The sequence below is a fragment of the Nelumbo lutea genome, chromosome 1 (genome assembly GCF_056320005.1).
Source record: "Nelumbo lutea isolate HS-2025 chromosome 1, American lotus-T2T, whole genome shotgun sequence".
NCBI lineage: Eukaryota > Viridiplantae > Streptophyta > Magnoliopsida > Proteales > Nelumbonaceae > Nelumbo > Nelumbo lutea.
This window is the reverse complement of record NC_142684.1, coordinates 9,258,154-9,276,619: the sequence shown is the minus strand read 5'-3', so window position 1 is coordinate 9,276,619 and position 18,466 is coordinate 9,258,154. Positions and strand designations below refer to the sequence as shown.

The following is an 18,466-nucleotide window of genomic DNA, read 5'->3' as shown; positions in this document are numbered from 1 at the left end:
TTTCGATATCAATGAAAGTATAGGAAACATCCCAAGCTTTCTTCAGTTCCGTTTCCTTTTAATTCCGTGGGATAAATGACTTGATGTTGTCGTGGGTGTGTGGGTTACTAACTGCTCAATTGCTGTTGTTTTGCTTGTAACTTTAATTAATTTATTAATAATCCTCATGACTGACACATTCACACATTGCCACTTTCAGGAGATTGCATCGGCGGAGATGATTCAAACGTTCGAATTGCAGCAGTGATCAGCCAAAGCCTCTCTTACGCTGGAGTCCAGAATGAGCAACTTTAACCTCTTTATTCACTCTTAGACTTTTTATTTCTCCACCTGTTTCTGATTAGATATTCTTGACAGGTGAATGGCGTGGGTACGGAAAGGAGATTCGGAAGTGATACGGATTCGGAAGCGGCACAGGCATGTGATTGTTGTAGAATGTCTGCATTCCTATATTTTAACACTTTTGGAATATAACTTTGCCGGTTGTGGAGTAATATCTTTGGTTCCTCTGGGCAGGAACGGAGAATGCTCGATTTGCAGGCAAGCTGTGGAAGCTCTCACGGCTTTACTATAAGGAAGCTGGTGCAATCTTCGGTGTAAGCTTCTCAACTCTCCGCTTCATTCTGTGTCCTCTTTTGGGTGTATGGCTTACTAATTTGCTCCGGTTATATTTGTTGGTTTGGATTGCTCGAGGCGTTGCTACTTTTGGGGAGGGCTTTCCGACTATCGCTCCATACTATTGTTTCCGGTTTCCGATAACAATGTAAGTATACAAGACACATCCCTTGCTCAATGGACTTCCATTTTCTTTTAATTCCTTCAGATAAGTGACTGACTATTTGTCATCAAGCTTTGAGTGGTGGCTCGACCGGAAATTGGCTGCCATTCAAGATAGGGCTGTCAACGGGTGGGATCCGAGTACGTTCTAGGTAGAAGCACTCCCGAACAGATCATTAATTGGGACAAAATCTTAGACCCAATACCGTCCATTTTAACCTAAAATACACGTTGAAACAATAACATAGGTTTGAAACAAAACTATTTAAGCTAAAAAGACCACTTTTCTTATTTAAATCGGGAACTAAAATTTAAACTTTAATCATATATCGTTAATAAAATTGATAGAAAAATAGTAAGTTACTTATATGTTAAAACGTTAAACACCTTTATTTATCTATCTATCAGATTCGACACCTTAAACTTATGATAAGAGAAAAATTATAAGAAAAGGAAGGAAATAACATATGAGGCTAACAAAATAATCGGTTTTGGGAATGAATCGATTCGGGAGGGGTGAGAACCGAAACCGACCCAATCATTTATTTCAACATAATCATGGAACCGGATCCTTTATAAATGGTTGGGTCTACTCGGGCCAGTCGGGTGGACCCGAAGCGTTGACAGCCCCTTCAAGAACACGAACGATGAGAGCGATTGTGCTGCAGCAGGGTTGGTATCCCTTTTTCTTCTCCCTTCGGACCTGTACTTCGAGGTAAGGACCTTTCAATACCGCACTCGTTGTTCGTACCTTTGTTATTGAAGCATATGATGTTGTCCTACGACGTTGATTTTGTATTCGCACGAATTAATAGATTCTGCTAATGCAATTTCTGCCGTGTCATTGTAGGAACGTTCTAATGGGTTCGCATTGTCAACTGCCGTATCAGAATGGCTGCGATAGTGTAAGTCAACATCGCTTGTATCTGTTTAAACTTTTATATGGGCTTATGTTGCTTTATTGTCGTTTTTGTGCTTGTATCGTTCAAATTGTAACAATGAACAGCCACGGCATCGCATACGCCGGAGTCTAGAATGAGCCACTCTAACCCATTTCTTCTGTATACACTCGAAAATATTTTCTTCTCCACCTATTTCTAATTAGATATTTTTGGTAGGTGAATGGCGTGGGCGCAGAAAGAAGGCTCGGAAGTGAAACGGATTTGGAAGTGGCACGGGTATGCGTCCATTGTAGAATGTCCGCATCCCTAAATTTGAACATTTTTGGAATATATGACTTGCCAGTTGTGGAGGTGACCATAATATCCTTGGTTCTTTTGGGTGCAGGCACGAAGAATGCTCGACTTGCGGGCAAGATGCGCAACCTCTGGTAGCAATACTCTAACGAAGCCGATCAACACTTCGATGTAAGTTTCTCAATTCTTAACTTCGTCCGGTGTTCTCGTTTGTCTGTGTGTGTTACTATTTTGCTTTGGTTATATGCGTAGTTTTAGATTGCTCGAGGCTTTGCTACTTTTGGCGACCGGCTTGCCGGATCCTGCGCCTTACCTTTGTTCCCGGTTTTCGATATCAATGAAAGTATAGGAAACATCCCGTGCTTTCTTCAGTTCCGTTTCCTTTTAATTCTGTAGGATAAATGACTGGATGTTGTTGTGGGTGTGTGGGTTACTAACTGCTCAGTTGCTGTTGTTTTGCTTGTAACTTTTCTTAATTTATTAATAATCCTCATGACTGACACCTTCACGCATTGCCACTTTCAGGAGATTGCATCGGCGGAGATGATTCAAGCGTTCGAATTGTAGCAGTGATCAGCCAATGCCTCTCTTGCACTGGATTCAATAATGATCTACTTTAACCCATTTCTTCTTTATTCTCTCTTAGACATTTTATTTGTCCACCTGTTTCTGATTAGAATTTCTTGACAGGTGAATGGCGTGTGTGCGGAAAGGAGACTCGAAAGTGATACTGATTCGGAAGTGGCACAGGTATGTGATTGTAGTCGAATGTGTGCATCCCTAAATTTTAAAATTTTCAGAATAAAATGTTTGCCTGTTGCGGAGGTGACAATTATATCCTTGGTTCTTATGGGTGCAGACACGAAGAATGCTCGACTTGCGGGCAAGATGCGCATCCTCTCACGGCAATACTATAACAAAGCCGATCAACTCTTCGGTGTAAGCTTCTCAATTCTCAACTTCATCCGGTGCTCTCGTTTGGGTGTGTGGGTTACTATTTTGCTTTGGTTATATGCGTTGTTTTAGTTTGCTCTAGGCTTTGCTACTTTTGGCGATCGGCTTGCCGGCTCCTGTGCCTTACCTTTGTTCCCGGTTTTTGATATCAATGAAAGTATAGGAAACATGCCGTGCTTAATTGACTTCTTTTATCCTTTAACTCCGTAGGATAAGTGACTGGATGTTTCTTGTGGGTGTGAGGGTTACTAATTGCTTTGTTCTGGTAGTTGTGCATATAAAATTTCTTAATTTTTTAATAATCCTCTTGGCTGTCTTATTTAGGCATTGCCGCTTTCAGGAAATTGCGTCTACAGAGCTGATTCAAGCATTCGAATTGTTGCAGCAACCAGCCACGGCCTCGCATGCGCTGGAGGCCAGAATGAGCCACATTAACCGTTTTCATCTATATACACTCTTAAACCTTTTCTTCTCCACCTATTTCTGATTAGATATTTTTGACAGGTGAATGGCGTGGGCATGGAAAGGAGACTCAAAAGTGATATGGATTCGAAAGCGGGACAGGTATGTGATTGTTGTTGAATGTCCGTATTCCTATGTTTTAACACTTTTGGAATATAACTTTGCCAGTTGTGGAGTAATATCCTTAGTTCCTCTGGGCAGGAATGGAGAATGCTCGATTTGAAGGCAAGCTGTGCAAGCTCTTTTGGGTGTATGACTTACTAATTTGCTCTGGTTATATGTGTAGTTTTGGATTGCTCGAGGCGTTACTTTTTGGGAGGGATTTCCGACTATTGCGCCATACTATTGTTTTCGGTTTCCGATAACAATGTAAGTATATAAGACACATCACTTGCTCAATGGACTTCCATTTTCTTTTAATTCCTTCAGATAAGTGACTGACTATTTCTCATCAAGCTTTGAGTGGGGGCTCGATCGAAAATTGGCCACCATTCAAGAGGGTTGTCAACGGGTGGGATCCAGGTCCGGTCTAGGTAGAAGCACTCCCGAACAGATCATTAATTGGGACAAAATCTTAGACCCAAAACCGTCCATTTTAACTTAAAATTTAGGTTGAAACAATAACATAGGTTTAAAACCGAACCATTTAAGCTAAAAAAGACCACTTTTCTTATTTAAATATCGTTAATAAAATTGATAGAAAAATACTAAGTTACTTATATGTTAAAACGTTAAACACTTGTATTTATCTATCTATCAGATTTGACACTTTAAACCTATGATAAGAGAAAAATTATAAGGAAAAGGAAGGAAATAACATATAAGGCTAACAAAATAATCGGTTTTGGGCATGAATCGATTCAGGAGGGGCGAGATCCGGAACCGACCCATTTATTTATTTCAACATAATCATGGAACCGGATCCTTTATAAATGGTTGGGTCTACTCGGGCTAGTCGGGTGGACCCGAAGTGTTGACAACCCCTTCAAGAACACGAACGATGAGAGCGATTATGCTGCAGCAAGGTTGGTATCCCTTTTTCTTCTCCCTTCGGACCTGTACTTCGAGGTAAGGACCTTTCAATACCGCACTCGTTGTTCGTACCTTTGTTATTGAAGCATATGATGTTGTCCTGCGAAGTTGATTTTGGATTCGCACGAATTAATAGATTCTGCTAATGCAATTTCTGCCTTGTCCTTGCAGGAATGTTCTAATGGGTTCGCGTTGTCAACTGCCGTATCAGAATGGCTGCGATAATGTAAGACAACATCGCTTGTATCTGTTTAAACTTTTTATAAGGGCTTATGTTGCTTTATTGCCGTTTTTGTGCTTGTAATTTTTTCAATTTTCTAATACTCCCCTTGGCTTCTACAGGCATTGCCACTCCCATGAGATTGCGTCTTTGGAGCTGATTTAAGCGTACGAATTGGAGCAGTAGTCCGCCGAGGCCTTGCATACGCTGGAGTCCAAAATAAAACACTCTAACCATTTTTTCTATATTCACTTCTAAACTATTCCTTGTCCACCTGTTTCTGATTAGATATTCTTGACAGGTGAAGGGCATGAGTGCAAAGGAGACTCGGAAGTGATACGGATGCGGAAGCTGCACAGGTATGTGTTTTTCGTACAATGTCTGTATACCTAAATTATATCATTTTTGGAAGACAAGGTTTGTCGGTCGTGGCAGTGGCTATAATATCCTTGCGTCTTATGGGTGCAAGCACGAAGAATGCCCAACTCACGGGCAAGATACACAACCTCTCGCGGAAAAACTATAAGGAAGCCAATCAACTCCTCGGTGTAAGCTTCTTAATTCTCAGCTTCATTTGGTGTTCTTGTTTGGATGTATGGGTTACTAAATTTGATTGGTTATATCCGTAGTTTTTGATTTCTTGAGGCGTTGCTACTTTTTGGCGATCGGCTTACTAACTCCTGTGTCTTATCATTGTTCCCGGTTTTCGATATCAATGTAAGTATAGGAAACATCCCCTGCTTAATTCAGTTCCGTTTTCTTTAAACTCCGTAGGATAACTTGATGGATGTTTTTTGTGGGTGTGTGGGTTACTAATTGCTCTATTACCATTGTTGTGCTTGTAACTTTTCTGAATTTGTTAATAATCCTCATCACCGACATGTTCATGCATTGCCACTTCCAGGAGATTGCATCTGCGGAGCCGATTCAAGCGTTCGAATTGTAGCAATGAACCACCACAGCCTCGCATACGCTGGAGTCCAGAATGAGCCACTTTAACCCATTTCTTTTCTATACACTCGTAAACTTTTTCTTCTCCACCTATTTATAACTAGATATTTTTGGCAGGTGAATGGCGTGAGCGCGGAAAGATGGCTCGGAAGTGAAACAGATTCGAAAACAGCACGGGTATGCGTTTGTTGTAGAATGTCCGCATCCCTAAATTTGAACATTTTTGGAATATATGGCTTGCCAGTTGTGGAGGTGACCATAATATCCTTGGTTCTTATGGGTGTAGGCACGAAGAATGCTCGACTTGCGGGCAAGATGCGCAACCTCTCGCGTCAATACTATAACGAAGCCGATCAACTCTTTGGTGTAAGCTTCTCAATTCTCAACTTCATCTGGTGTTCTCGTTTGTGTGTGTGGGTTACTCTTTTTCTTTGTTTATATGCGTAGTTTTAGATTGATCGAGGCTTTGCTACTTTTGGCGATCGGCTTGCCGGCTCCTACGCTTTACCATTGTCCCCGGTTTTCAATATCAATGAAAGTATAGGAAACATCCCGTGCTTTATTCAGTTCCGTTTCCTTTTAATTCCGTAGGATAAATGACTGGATGTTGTTGTGGGTGTGTGGGTTACTAATTGCTCAATTGCCGTTGTTTTTGCTTGTAACTTTTCTTAATTTATTAATAATCCTCATGACTGACACCTTTATGCATTGCCACTTTTAGGAGATTTTATCGGCGGAGCTGATTCAAGCGTTCGAATTGTAGCAGTGATCAACCAAAGCCTCTCTTACGCTGGAGTCCAAAATGAGCAACTTTAACCCATTTTTTCTTTATTTTCTCTTAGACTTTTTATATCTCCACCTGTTTCTGATTAGAATTTCTCGACAGGTGAATGGCGTGTGCGCGGAAAGGAAACTCGATTGTGATACGAATTCGGAAGCGGCATAGGTATGTGGTTGTTGTCGAATGTGTGCATCCCTAAATTTTAAAATTTATAGAAGAAAATGTTTGCCGTTTGTGGAGGTGACAATAATATCCTTGGTTCTTATGGTTGCAGGCACGAAGAATGCTCGACTTGCGGGCAAGATTCGCCACCTCTCGCGGCAATACTATAAGAAACCGCTCAACTCTTCGATGTAAATTTCTCAAATCTCCAGTTCATTCGGTGTTCTCTTGTGGTTGTTTTGGTTCCTAATTTGCTTGGGTTGTATGCACAATTTTAGATTGCTCGGGGCATTGCAAATTTTGGGGATGGGCTTGCCGACTTCTGCGCCTTACCATTGATTCTGGTTTTCGATATCAATGTAAGTATACGAAACATTCCTTGCTTAACTGACTTCTTTTATTCTTTAATTCCGTAGGATAAGTGACTGGATGTTTCTTGTGGGTGTGAGGGTTACTAATTGCTCTGTTCCGGTAGTTGTGCATGCAATATTTCTTAATTTTTTAATACTCCTCTTGGCTGGCATATTCAGGCTTTGCCGCTTTCAGGAAATTTCGTCCGCTGAGCTGATTCAAGCATTCGAATTGTTGTAGCTACCAGCCACGGCCTTGCATACGCTCGAGTCCAGAATGAGCCACTCCAACCCATTTCTTCTATATACACTCTTAAACCTTTTCTTCTCCACCTATTTCTGATTAGATATTCTTGACTGGCGAATGGCGTGGGCGCGAAAAGGAGACTCGGAAGTGATACGGATTCGGAAGCGGCACAGGTATGTGATTGTTGTAGAATGTCAGCATTCCTATATTTTAACACTTTTGAAATATTAGTTTGCTGGTTCTGGAGTAATATCCTTGGTTCCTCTGGGAAGGCACGAAGAATGCTCGATTTGCAGGCAAGCTGTGCAAGATCTCACAGCTTTACTATAAGGAAGCTGGTCCAATCTTCGGTGTAAGCTTCTCAACTCTCCACTTCATTCTGTGTCCTCTTTTGGGTGTATGGCTTACTAATTTGCTCTGTTTATATGTGTAGTTTTGGATTGCTCGAGGCGTTGCTACTTTTGGGGAGGGCTTTCTGACTATTGCACCATACTATTGTTTCTGGTTTCCGATAACAATGTAAGTATATAGGACACATTCCTTGCTCAATGGACTTCCATTTGCTTTTAATTCCTTCAGATAAGTGACTGACTATTTCTCATCAAGCTCCCTAATATTTGGGCTCTAACTGGTTCATACTCCGATTTCAACCCCACTAAAAATCTTGTAACATCTTGTTGTTCCCTTTGTTGTTGCTGAACTTTAACATCTGGAGTGAGGGGATGGTAGACATTGAGTTCATTTTTGCGATTTCTTCATGCAGGCATAGTACTCTTCTAAGGTTTTGTTTCCTTGTTGCAAATTAAAGTATTCCTGATAAAGTTGATATACCCTTGTAGTATTATCTTGTCCAGATTATAGCTTCTTAGCATGTTCCCATATATCCTTAGCTGTATCTAGGAACATGAAGTTGGCACTAATTTTTGGTTCCATACTATTCCATAGCCAGATCATGATTTGAGCATCCTTTTGTTCCCAATCATCAAACCCTGGAGAGTCAGCCGGTGGTTTATCTTCTTTTACATGCTTCACTTTCCTCTTTGCCTTGAGGAAAACTTCCACTGATTTGGCCCATGGAACATAGTTCTCACCATTCAGTTTAATTGAGGTCATCTGTACACTTAGATAGTCAGAGGGAACTACCACACTTGGTTTCTGATCATTATACCCATCTCCCATTGCTGCCATGATACTCTTTCACTGTTGCTTCTAACCTAAATTCCCAGCTACCAACTGAGTGTTGTTATTAGGAGTTTGATGCTCCAGAACCTATAGAAGTCCCTAAGCACAATAATAGGTACACAAGCCTTGTTCTTGTTCACACCACTACTGATTTCACAACACCACGAACCACATAAACATCAATTCAACACTTACTAATCACATGCAAACCCTCTTACAACCACTCAACAAAGATTGTGCATCACAAGCACCACCACATAGTCATATCTGTTACACCCGGTACAGACCTGTTTAACACCTTTAAGAGGGCACTACATAACCACAAAGAACTCAGCTAGGTCACTGCATTACACTTTGCACAATTCGGCCACTTACAGCAGCCCTTACACCATTCAGCTACTGTAAACACAGTCTGTTCTTGGGATTTTCTCCAAGAACTAGGGCAACAATAAACCTAGTTCTCTAGGTTCTGATCAGTACTCGCAGGTTCTTGAAGGTTTTCTACCCAGAAATACCAGCAGCACAAGGAGAAGAAGTAACCGACCTTCTTTTGAGAATTTCAACCAACCATTCACTGCTGAAGTCATTTTCTTAATGAAGAAGGTTATGCGCAGCAGAGAGAGACGAGCTGAGATGTTTCAGACCTAGGACGAACCAGTTTTCTCCATTGACAACCCAGAAACAAAGAAAGAGAGGTCACGAACACTGCTGAGATGTTCATGAACTGAAGTAGGTCAGGAACCTTGCTCTGATACCATGTTTCGACTGCTGCTACAGTAACCCGAACCAGCAAGAGGAAGAAGAAGAAGAAGAAGAAGAAGAAGAAGAAGAAGGAAAATGAAGGGACTGTCGAATCTGATGGGTTAACCCTATCAGTCGACCCCTTAATAGTAATTAGTCTCTAATTACTTGTACAAAGACTAAACTGCCCTTACTTAAGTGTGGGGCAGAGTGTCTCTTATATAACTGCCACATAAGCATACAACTTAACAAGGACAAGTTGACTAAACTACCCTTATTCGGCACTCTAACAAACATAATCATGGAACCAGATCCTTTATAAATGGTTGGGTCTATTCGGGCCAGTTGATTAGACCTGAAGCATTGACAGCCCCTTCAAGAACACGAACGATGAGAGCGATTGTGCTGCAGCAAGGTTGGTATCCCTTTTTCTTCTCCCTTCAGACCTGTACTTCAAGGTAAGGACCTTTCAAAACCGCACTCGTTGTTCAATAGGGTAATTGTGAAAGCAGTAGACATGAGTAGGAGACTGTGTTTGTACTTTGTAGGAGGTGAAGACTCTTCAAGGACAACTTTCTTGGAGCTATAAGAGAAAGGGAGAAAGAAGAAAAAAAGTAATACAGGTTTGGATTTGGAGAGGTTTAAAAAGGGATTTGGTTATTAATGGAGGGTTGTGAAGTCTTATTGGGGGGTGGTCAGTGGTGTTAAGAGGTGTTTGAATGTGCAAGGTGGTGTGAGTCGTGTGACTGATCAGTTGGACACAAGGATAAAGGTGGGAGGGGGTTTTGTTGGGTGATGCTTATACTTCTACATCTTACTTTTTGGTAGGTGGCAGGGTAGTGAGTGGTGAGGGTGCTTAAGTTGGGTTCTCTTTGGGTTCTTCTTGCCTCAATGATATTTCTTCATCCAGCGTTGTATTTTGTCCTTATTGTTTTTGGTAAAAATTTATATACTCAAGAAAGAAAATCAAGGTGTTCAGGATAGGCAATGTGATGTCTTGACTCTTGACAACTATGCCTAGATCCTTAATTTCAAATTTAGAAGCCAGGGCTTCCCTTAAGTTGTCTATCTTAGTAGGATGTTTCCATGTAACCAAAATTCCGTCATTGTTCTAATCATGATTGTTTAGGAGTCATCACCCTTCTTTACCAACAATTGCTTCAGCCCATATATTGACTTCTTTAGCATGCACACTTTTTTCTTGTAATCCTTGTTCAACTAGTTCAACTCCTGGAGGTAACTATACATAGGCCTGTTTTGGGACTTTTGGGATAGCTCCATTCAATAATGCATTTTTGACATGTAGTTGCTAGAGGAAAAATAATAAGAAGAAGCTAGAGGAAGCAGAATCTGGATTGAGTTTATTTATGTCACTAGTGTGAGCATGTCTTGATAGTAAATCTCATAGGTCTATTTATACCCCTTCGCAATCAACCTTGCTTTGTATCTCTCTATGGATTCATTAGCTTTATACTTCACAATAATGTTCCACGGGAAATTTCTTAAGGAAATTTAAACTTTTTATTTCTCTCCTATTTTCTGTCGGACCAAACACAGGTAAGTAGATATCAAAAGGAATAACATGATTAGAAGGAGGTGTTGGAGCAGCAAGGGAAGCACCTGAGTCACTTTGGATCAAGGTATTTGATGGTTGTCATAGATCAATTTTGGGGACTACTTTCTGGTGACAACCGTGCACCTGCAAATCTTTTCGCTGCATATTAGAGCTAGAGTCAGAGCCGTAAGTAGGAAGCAAACTAGTAGAAAGTGAGTTGTTGGACATAGGTACTAGAATAGGTATAAATAAGCACTCCGCTCTCTTAGTGTAAAATCTCCTCCTGAAGAAAGATGGAAGTAGCATAGAAAGGCGAGACTCAAAAAGGACAAATCCCTGGTAACAAAACATTTGTTAGAGACAGGATTTTAACAACTATAACCTATTTTGGTTTCTTACAGTAAACACAAAACACTTAATCAGTTTCATTACTCTGAGTAGCTTTATTCCAGTTTTCTATTTTGTGAAAGCAACATAAGTGCTGTGGAATTAGAAAATTCTCCACTAGCAGTCTTATTAGTGTCCTTTGCCTGGACAAATGGATATGACTTTGTGCTCTGTCAATGGGGTTGGGTTTGGTTTTGGTCAGGCTTGACCTGACTTAGTATTGTAAATGTGCAGAACCAGTTTGAAACCAGGCTCCATATGTGTCTGTGGTAACAAACCCAGAACCTATGTAATTATTAATTGGGACTATTGGGTCTGACCTGATAACACCTGATTACAATTGACAGCTATACTTTTAGCCTGTAATTTGACAATAAACCTACTTTTTAAAATATTTGGTAGTATATACATTTTTGAAAAATGCAAGACTATCTGGAACTATTAAGTCTGTTGTTTTAACTTCTATGATAACACAGAGCCACTATCCTTAGAAATGAGAGTCAAATATTTTAAGTCCATGTTTGTTACAATTCTTTTATTTGGGTCTGAATGTTTGTAGTTTGCTCAACTTATGATGATAGATTAAAGCAATGGTTGCTAGTTAACACTTAGTACATTAGTTTTTTGTTTATTGACCAAACAGTACTTTTTAGTAACAGGCAATATCTCCTTTGGTGTCCTTTTGATAAGAGTGATGATTGGACTGTCAAACCGTGAAGATCTGTTTGATATAGTGAATGCATGGTATCCAAATTTGGAGACTATTGCTGAGAAACTTATAGGTATTCTCTGCTGTTCTTATATGCCGGTGCTTTCAAGACTAATATAATCCTTACAAAATTGATTTCTGTTGTGTCAGAGACATTTGGAAAGGTCAATTCTTCTCCATCTTACCAGCCTGGAGGATGTGTTGGTTTTAAGCAGGTTCTCTTTAGGGTAGATAGTGCCTCTCTAGCAACTCTGTGCATAATAAGACCCCAACAGATGTCATTATTTTTCATGTTTTGTTATATATTTACAGGGATCTGCTGAAATGGTGCAAAAGAATCACAGGTCAAGGTTTTAACTTTATGGGGCTTAGCTTATCAGCTTATGAAAGTAAAAGCATTTGTCAAGAGGTTGTATTTGATTTCCACTTTTTATTCCTTCTTGTGATAATGTGATGGATGACTATCTACTTGTTTCTACTGGTTACTTAATAAACTGTGGGTTTGTATTTATTTTTGCATCTTCTTCAATTTCTTCTGAAAGTCGACTGTTAATAATGAGACAAATAGCAAAGATGTGGGGAGTACCGATGTCAGAAGCAGAAACATTATATCCTCTTAATAAGCCCATAGTTCAGGTGTCTGTCTTTTCTAATCATTGTGTCTGATACGTTTGTGCTATGAGCATCAAGTACAAAAATCTGAATTTTTTTTTTCCTGCAGGATTTGCAATCAGATTTATGAGTTGGAAGGGTTACCCACAAATGCACTGAAGGCTGCATTACATGTAAGCACTTACTCTGTTTTATATTATTTGTTGCTTACTTTCTGACATTGGTTGACTTTCCTTGATGTGTTTTCTGCAGTTACATCACTAAAAGAAACCTTTTGTGGATATCTGTAGTTCACTACATGTTCTTGAGAGGATAGCATGTTCTGTTAAGTGCAATGAGCCAGTTCTTTTGGTTGGTGAAACTGTTACTGGAAAAACAACTCTTGTACAGAATCTTGCAGTGAGGCTTGGTTAATCACTTACAGTCTTGGTATTCAGTCTAGGCAGTTTGTCATTATGATGGTTCTTTTGTGTACGGGACTCTTATCATGTGGACTAGAAATTGAATGCTAATTTGCTTATCTTGCAGAACTTAAGCCAACAAAGTGACATTTCAGACTTATTGGGTGGCTTTAAGCCTACAGATCCAAGATTTATATGAATACCTGTTTATAATTTGCTTATCTATTCCCATCCCCAAACTCAATCTCCTTTTCTGAATTTCTGCTTGTCCCTGTACTTCAATTTGCTATAATGTGGAAGGTAGGAGCCAACTGTACTAGGGATCATCTATCCTGAAATTGTAGTTTTGTCTTCTTATTGTTGTTATTACAATCTTTTATCAGTTGGTTAGCTATAAACATTATCTTGTTGTGACTGGTGATATCATATGTGTCCCGATTTTTTCCATCATGGACTTGGTATTTGATAATTGCAACTTTTTTTTTGGATAATTTGTTTGATAATTGCAACTTTCCTCCACTATGATTGGATGATGATCATCATGATCCAAGCCTTACGCCAACTATATGGGATTGGTCAACATGAATCCTGTTTCGCCATTCCTCCACTATGATTGGATGATAATAACCTTGATTGCATTTTTTTTTCTTTATAGCTTCTTTTCTTGTTGATAAAGAGGCAAAATATGACAGTACTCTTCTATGCTTGTATGCAGGACAATGGGGATTTTCTTGTTTGTCTGAGAAAACATGTGTCTGATAGGAACTGGAAAATGGTTTTAAATGGATGTCAGAAAGGCCTTGGTTTTTCCAGGAAGCAAGTTTGTGAGGTTGGTAGATCTCTATCTGGTACAAAGTGAAAGCGACCTGAGTGAAGAACTCATCCAAGCTTGGGAGCGTTTTTCCATGAAACTTGAGACAGCACGTAGAGAGATTGGCTCTTCAGCTATGGTCTTTTTGTTTGTGGAAAGAGCATTTGTGACAGCAATTAAAAATGGTAATTGGGTATTACTTGACGAAATAAATTTGGCTCCTCCTGAGATGCTACAGAGAATTACAGGGGTTTTGGAAGGAGACGATAGTTTAATTTGTTTAGCTGAAAGGGGAGATGTTGATTATATTCGTTGACATCCTGATTTTCGTATATTTGCTTTTATGAATCCTGCTACTGAAGCTGGAAAGAGGAACTTGCCATATTCGTTGAGAAGCAGGTTTACATAGTATTTTGTTAATGATGTGTTAGATGAAGAATATTTGACTCCATTTGTGAAACAATTTATGGATTACAGCAGTCCCAATAGAGAATTGGTAAATAAAATTGTGTGTTTTTACAAAGAAGCCAAGAAGGAACCTGAAGAGAGGCTAATCAGAAGCCCCAGTTCAGTTTAAGGTCTCTATACTGTGCACTGGATAGTCCTTGTTTCAAGTTTATGAACAGTATGATACCATCATATTTGTAAGGTGGAAATATGCCTCCAAATGTTCCCTTTGATTGTTTACTTCTTGGATAAGGGGAAATTGAGTGATGATGCTTTCTTGGAGAATTATGTCCTGACAAAAAGTGTCAAAGAGCATTTAAGGAACTTTGCACGTGCTATTTTCATTAAAAAAATCCCGTTCTTTTACAGGGTCCAACTTCTAGTGGAAAGACAAGCCTTGTTCAGTATCTTGCTGCAATAACTGGTCATGAATTTGTTCATATAAATAACCATGAGCATACTGATCTGCAAGAATACTTGGGCTCTAATTATTACTGATGCTCATGGGAAGCTTGTGTTTCAAGAAAGGTGTATTGGTTGAGGCTGTTCGAAATGGATACTGGATTGTTCTAGATGAGCTTAACCTTGCACCTTTGGATGTTCTGGAAGCATTAAACCGGTTATTAGATGACAACAGAGAGCTTTTTGTTCCTGAACTGCAGGAAACAGTGATTGCTCATCCAGATTTTATGCTTTTTGCCACCCAAAACCCACCAACATTTTATGGTGGGCGTAAGATGCTTTCTTGAGCATTTCGCAACCATTTTGTTGAAATACATGTTGATGAGATTCCTGAAGATGAATTGAGCACAATACTAGAGAGGAGGTGCAAAATTCCCGAAGGTTATGCGAAAAAATGGTTGAAATTATGAAGAACTTGCAGTTGCATCGCCAGAGTAGCAAAGTTTTTGCTGGAAAGCATGGTTTCATAACTCCAAGGGATCTGTTTCAATGGGCTGATTGTTTTCATACCTTTGGTAACTCATATTAAGATCTGGCCAAAGATGGTTATTTTCTTTTGTCTGAAGGGTTGCGAGATGAAAATGAGAATAAAGTTGTCCAGGAGATCTTGGAGAGACATCTTGGGGTAAAACCTGCCACAGACAACTTGTACCGGCAGGTTTGTTCCCTCCCTCCCTCTCTTGTGCTCATTATTGTCTTGACAACAGAAAGTGGAATTGCCTGTTGTGCAGTTATACTTTATTTTTGTGTTTTTAGATGGATTTTTGTTTTTTGATTGTTTATTTGAGCATGGAGTAGGAAAGTATGTCGTTCATAATCCTGTAACTTGGCAGTTCTGATCTTGTTATCTTAATCCAAGGAAGTACAGTTTGTTCATGTAGCTTCGGACATGTTTGTTCAGTTGAATGTTGACTGCTTCTGTTGGAGTTTAGATGATTGGTTATAGGGATATCATCAGTTCAGAGGTTTTTTCTTCTGTGGTTTCATTTGTCCTCTCTCTTTAGGAGTCAGGAATAATTGAGATAGAAATGATTCCTAGGTGGTAATTGGATACATTTCATGAACAAGTAGTGTGAATCATCATAGAAAATATGAATCTTTGTTAATTATCTGGAAGTCAATGTGCTACTTGAATTCCTTTTTTGGTCATTTTTTTTCCTTTTATGAAGCTGATGGGAATTTTATATTTGTGTATAAACTTCGCTAACTGTTTAACCTTTTATAATTCAGGAACCAGCTGATAGTCTTTCTGTTTTAAACTTCAGTGAATGATCAGAAGTGTCAGAGTCTTGGAAAGTATGATTTTGTGAACTTGTAAGCTGAACCTACTTCATGTGGAGGTTATATTTTCTTGTTGAGTGTTGCTTCAAGTTGCATGAGCCTGTCCTTCTTGTTGGTGAGACTGGTGGTGGGAAGACAACTGCTTGCCAGTTACTTAGCATTATTTTAAAGTTAAAATTGCATATTTTGAATTGCCATCAGTACGCGGAGACATCTGATTTTCTTGGGGTTTGTTTCTTTCTTTTACAGATTTTCTTTAATGAGGGATTGCATTTTAGTGGTTTCTGTTTTGAAACTTCTGATTGCTTATTGCTGTTAGAATATGATAATCTACAAGTTAACCATCATAAAAAGTTCAGGGGTTTTATCCTGTACGAGGTAGGTCAAGATTAACAGGAGAGTTCAAATATTTGGTTGAAAAACTGATACTGTCAAAGGCTTTTCTCCACTCTCCTGGCGACAATGCATGTATTATCCTGTCCATGTCAATATTTCCTTGAATGAGGTTCTTTTACTTGCTTGATGCTTTATGTATGCTTATGCATTTCTCTCAATGCAGATGATATCTACAGACATTGTCCAAGCTTCTTCAACTCTTGATTGGCTGACAAGAATTATAGATAGTTATAGACAAGGTGTGGTTTCACACTCTGACGTCACTGAGCAGGATCTTGATAGCCTTGAGCAAGTTAAACTAGACCTAGTTGAGCTATCCCAGAAGTGGCAGACCATATTTATGTGGCAGGATGGACCTCTTGCTGTACGAACAATGAAGGATGGGGATCTACTTCTTGTGGATAAGATATCTTTGGCTGATGATAGTGTGCTTGAAAGATTAAACAGTGTCTTGGAACCTGAAAGAAAATCGGTGGGTTGATCTTCTTGTTTGAGATTTGTTTTTATTTTCAGTTTTTATTACTATTAAAAAATTCTGATTGTACTTGGTGGGCATGGTTATTTGTTAGTGTTCAAGACACGTTTATATATTTGGACCTTTGTATGATAAAATAAAACTTGTTACTGTTTGATATTATGGCAAATTTTGAATAAACAGTGGCCAGCTTAGTGGACAGGATGTAATAATACGAACAGAATTATTCAGAATTGCAGAATGCAGATAATTATGCTTATTTTTCTTGTGGAAATTATGAAATGGTGCTAGTCAGAAAATTTAGTCTTTTTTGTACGGCAGTAAGACAAACTAAAAGTAAGAGTGCATGGGAATCTCCTTATTATTTGCATATATATTAGAAAACACTTTTCCTAATAGAGATCTCTTATGAATCATTTTGTGCTTTTCAGTTAATGCATTAAAGTAAATAAATATACTTTATTATTCCAATAAGTCTTATACTAATGCATAGCTTATGACTTGGCCATTCCCTATTAGTAATATTATAAAATTAAAAACATTGGAACGGCGCATTCCATGCCTATAAAGGATAATTAGAGCAGTTGTCATCCATTTGGAATTGTATAATTATATATTAATATATTATATATCTAGGGGTGCAAATGCAATTTGGGCGGGCTCAGGTGGGCAATTTGTTGAAATTTGAATGCACCTAGTCTGAAAGCACGTGGTCCAATGCACTGTAAATTCTTCAAATCGGATATTTTTAATTTAGAGGAACAATTTGGCAAATCCCCAACTATTGCTAGTACTCTTCTGACTAGCCATTTCCTATCTATCTCAATCGTGGTCCAAAGCAAGTTTTAAAGTATCAATTTATTTGATAAATTGATAGGTTTTCTATATATATATATATATATGTGTGTGAAATCTTGTTTCAAAGCATTGATACATGTAATATGTGAATTTATTTGTGGTATGCAAAATATGCATATTGCAAGTTTTCAAATAGTATTGGTACTCATTTGCTTTTTCTTATTTTTGTTAAGTATTTCAAAAATAAATGCATTAGTAAGGAATTCTAATGTTTAAATTAGGGAAGATTTATGATGCTGGAAAGACATGTACCAGAAAAGCTTTGACCAATCACCCCTTAATTTTGATAAATACCATCCTATTGGTCAACATGTTTATGATACTGTTGATTGGTCACAAGTTGTTTTTTTTTTATATCCATGGGTTTGAAAAAATATACACATCAATACTTTGAACCATGATCCCAAACGTAACCACCTTGTTCTTACTTATTAGCTCTCTCTATCTCTCTCTCTCTCTAATTTTCATTGTTTTCGGTTTTTTTATTAACTAGTAAACATGTACGTGCATTTGCATGTGACAGTATTTCTAAAGCCATTTTCGTTTTTTGTAAAGTGGAGGGGGGAAAGTTTGGTCAATGGGACTGTGAATCCCATTGACCAATTTACCTGTGTTCAAATTTTAAATTTATGTGGAACCCACACAAAGTTTTATTTTCCTGGGTATCAGTTCCCTGAGTAAATGATATCCTTGCGACACTTGGGTAAATTGGTTTCCGAGTGGAGGGTAAATAAATAAAAAGTAAAATCTCAAAATTGCCCCCACAAGATAAGAGTCTCTTCAACTTTTTTTCCCCAGATCTTGGCTCTACGTTTCTCCTCTCACCTCTCGGTTCTGCATTTCTTCTCCTCCATTCCGTTTTTCTCCTCTCACCCCTTAGCTCTGCATTTCTCCTCCTCCATTCTACTTCTCCAAAAATCACATTGTGTTTCTCCTCTTCCACTCCATAATCTTGTTGTGCGACATTGGTCCTCTTAGTTGTTGTTCCACTTAATCTAGTCATCGGCTATTGGTTCT

The 18,466-nt window shown here is 38.8% G+C and overlaps 1 protein-coding gene and 1 long non-coding RNA gene across 21 annotated transcripts; both read left to right on the top strand.

Annotated features, from left to right (window-relative positions):
* Positions 1-1,002: 1,002 nt before the first annotated feature.
* Positions 1,003-2,675, top strand: LOC148873440 (uncharacterized). The gene is made up of 5 exons (XM_088985791.1): positions 1,003-1,492; positions 1,628-1,682; positions 1,896-1,955; positions 2,065-2,144; positions 2,499-2,675. Exons 1-5 carry the CDS (start codon positions 1,275-1,277, stop codon positions 2,518-2,520), a joined length of 435 nt encoding a protein of 144 aa, XP_088841917.1. The 5' UTR covers positions 1,003-1,274; the 3' UTR covers positions 2,521-2,675.
* Positions 2,676-3,272: 597 nt separating this feature from the next.
* LOC148873439 (uncharacterized) lies at positions 3,273-16,863 on the top strand. 20 transcript variants are annotated; one of them, XR_016095556.1, is made up of 22 exons: positions 3,274-3,491; positions 3,676-4,647; positions 4,764-5,189; positions 5,271-5,358; positions 5,546-5,769; positions 5,879-5,958; positions 6,314-6,538; positions 6,648-6,726; positions 6,814-6,894; positions 7,066-7,305; positions 7,405-7,484; positions 7,566-7,651; positions 11,651-11,779; positions 11,857-11,933; positions 12,019-12,115; positions 12,249-12,342; positions 12,428-12,491; positions 12,571-12,747; positions 13,435-15,097; positions 15,670-15,835; positions 15,970-16,188; positions 16,280-16,863. It is a non-coding gene; the product is annotated as an uncharacterized LOC148873439 (long non-coding RNA). The 20 variants fall into 20 exon arrangements; XR_016095544.1 differs by having other exon boundaries at positions 15,670-15,869; XR_016095514.1 differs by having other exon boundaries at positions 3,275-3,491; positions 6,314-6,387; positions 6,479-6,538; positions 15,670-16,188.
* The last annotated feature ends 1,603 nt before the right edge of the window (positions 16,864-18,466 follow it).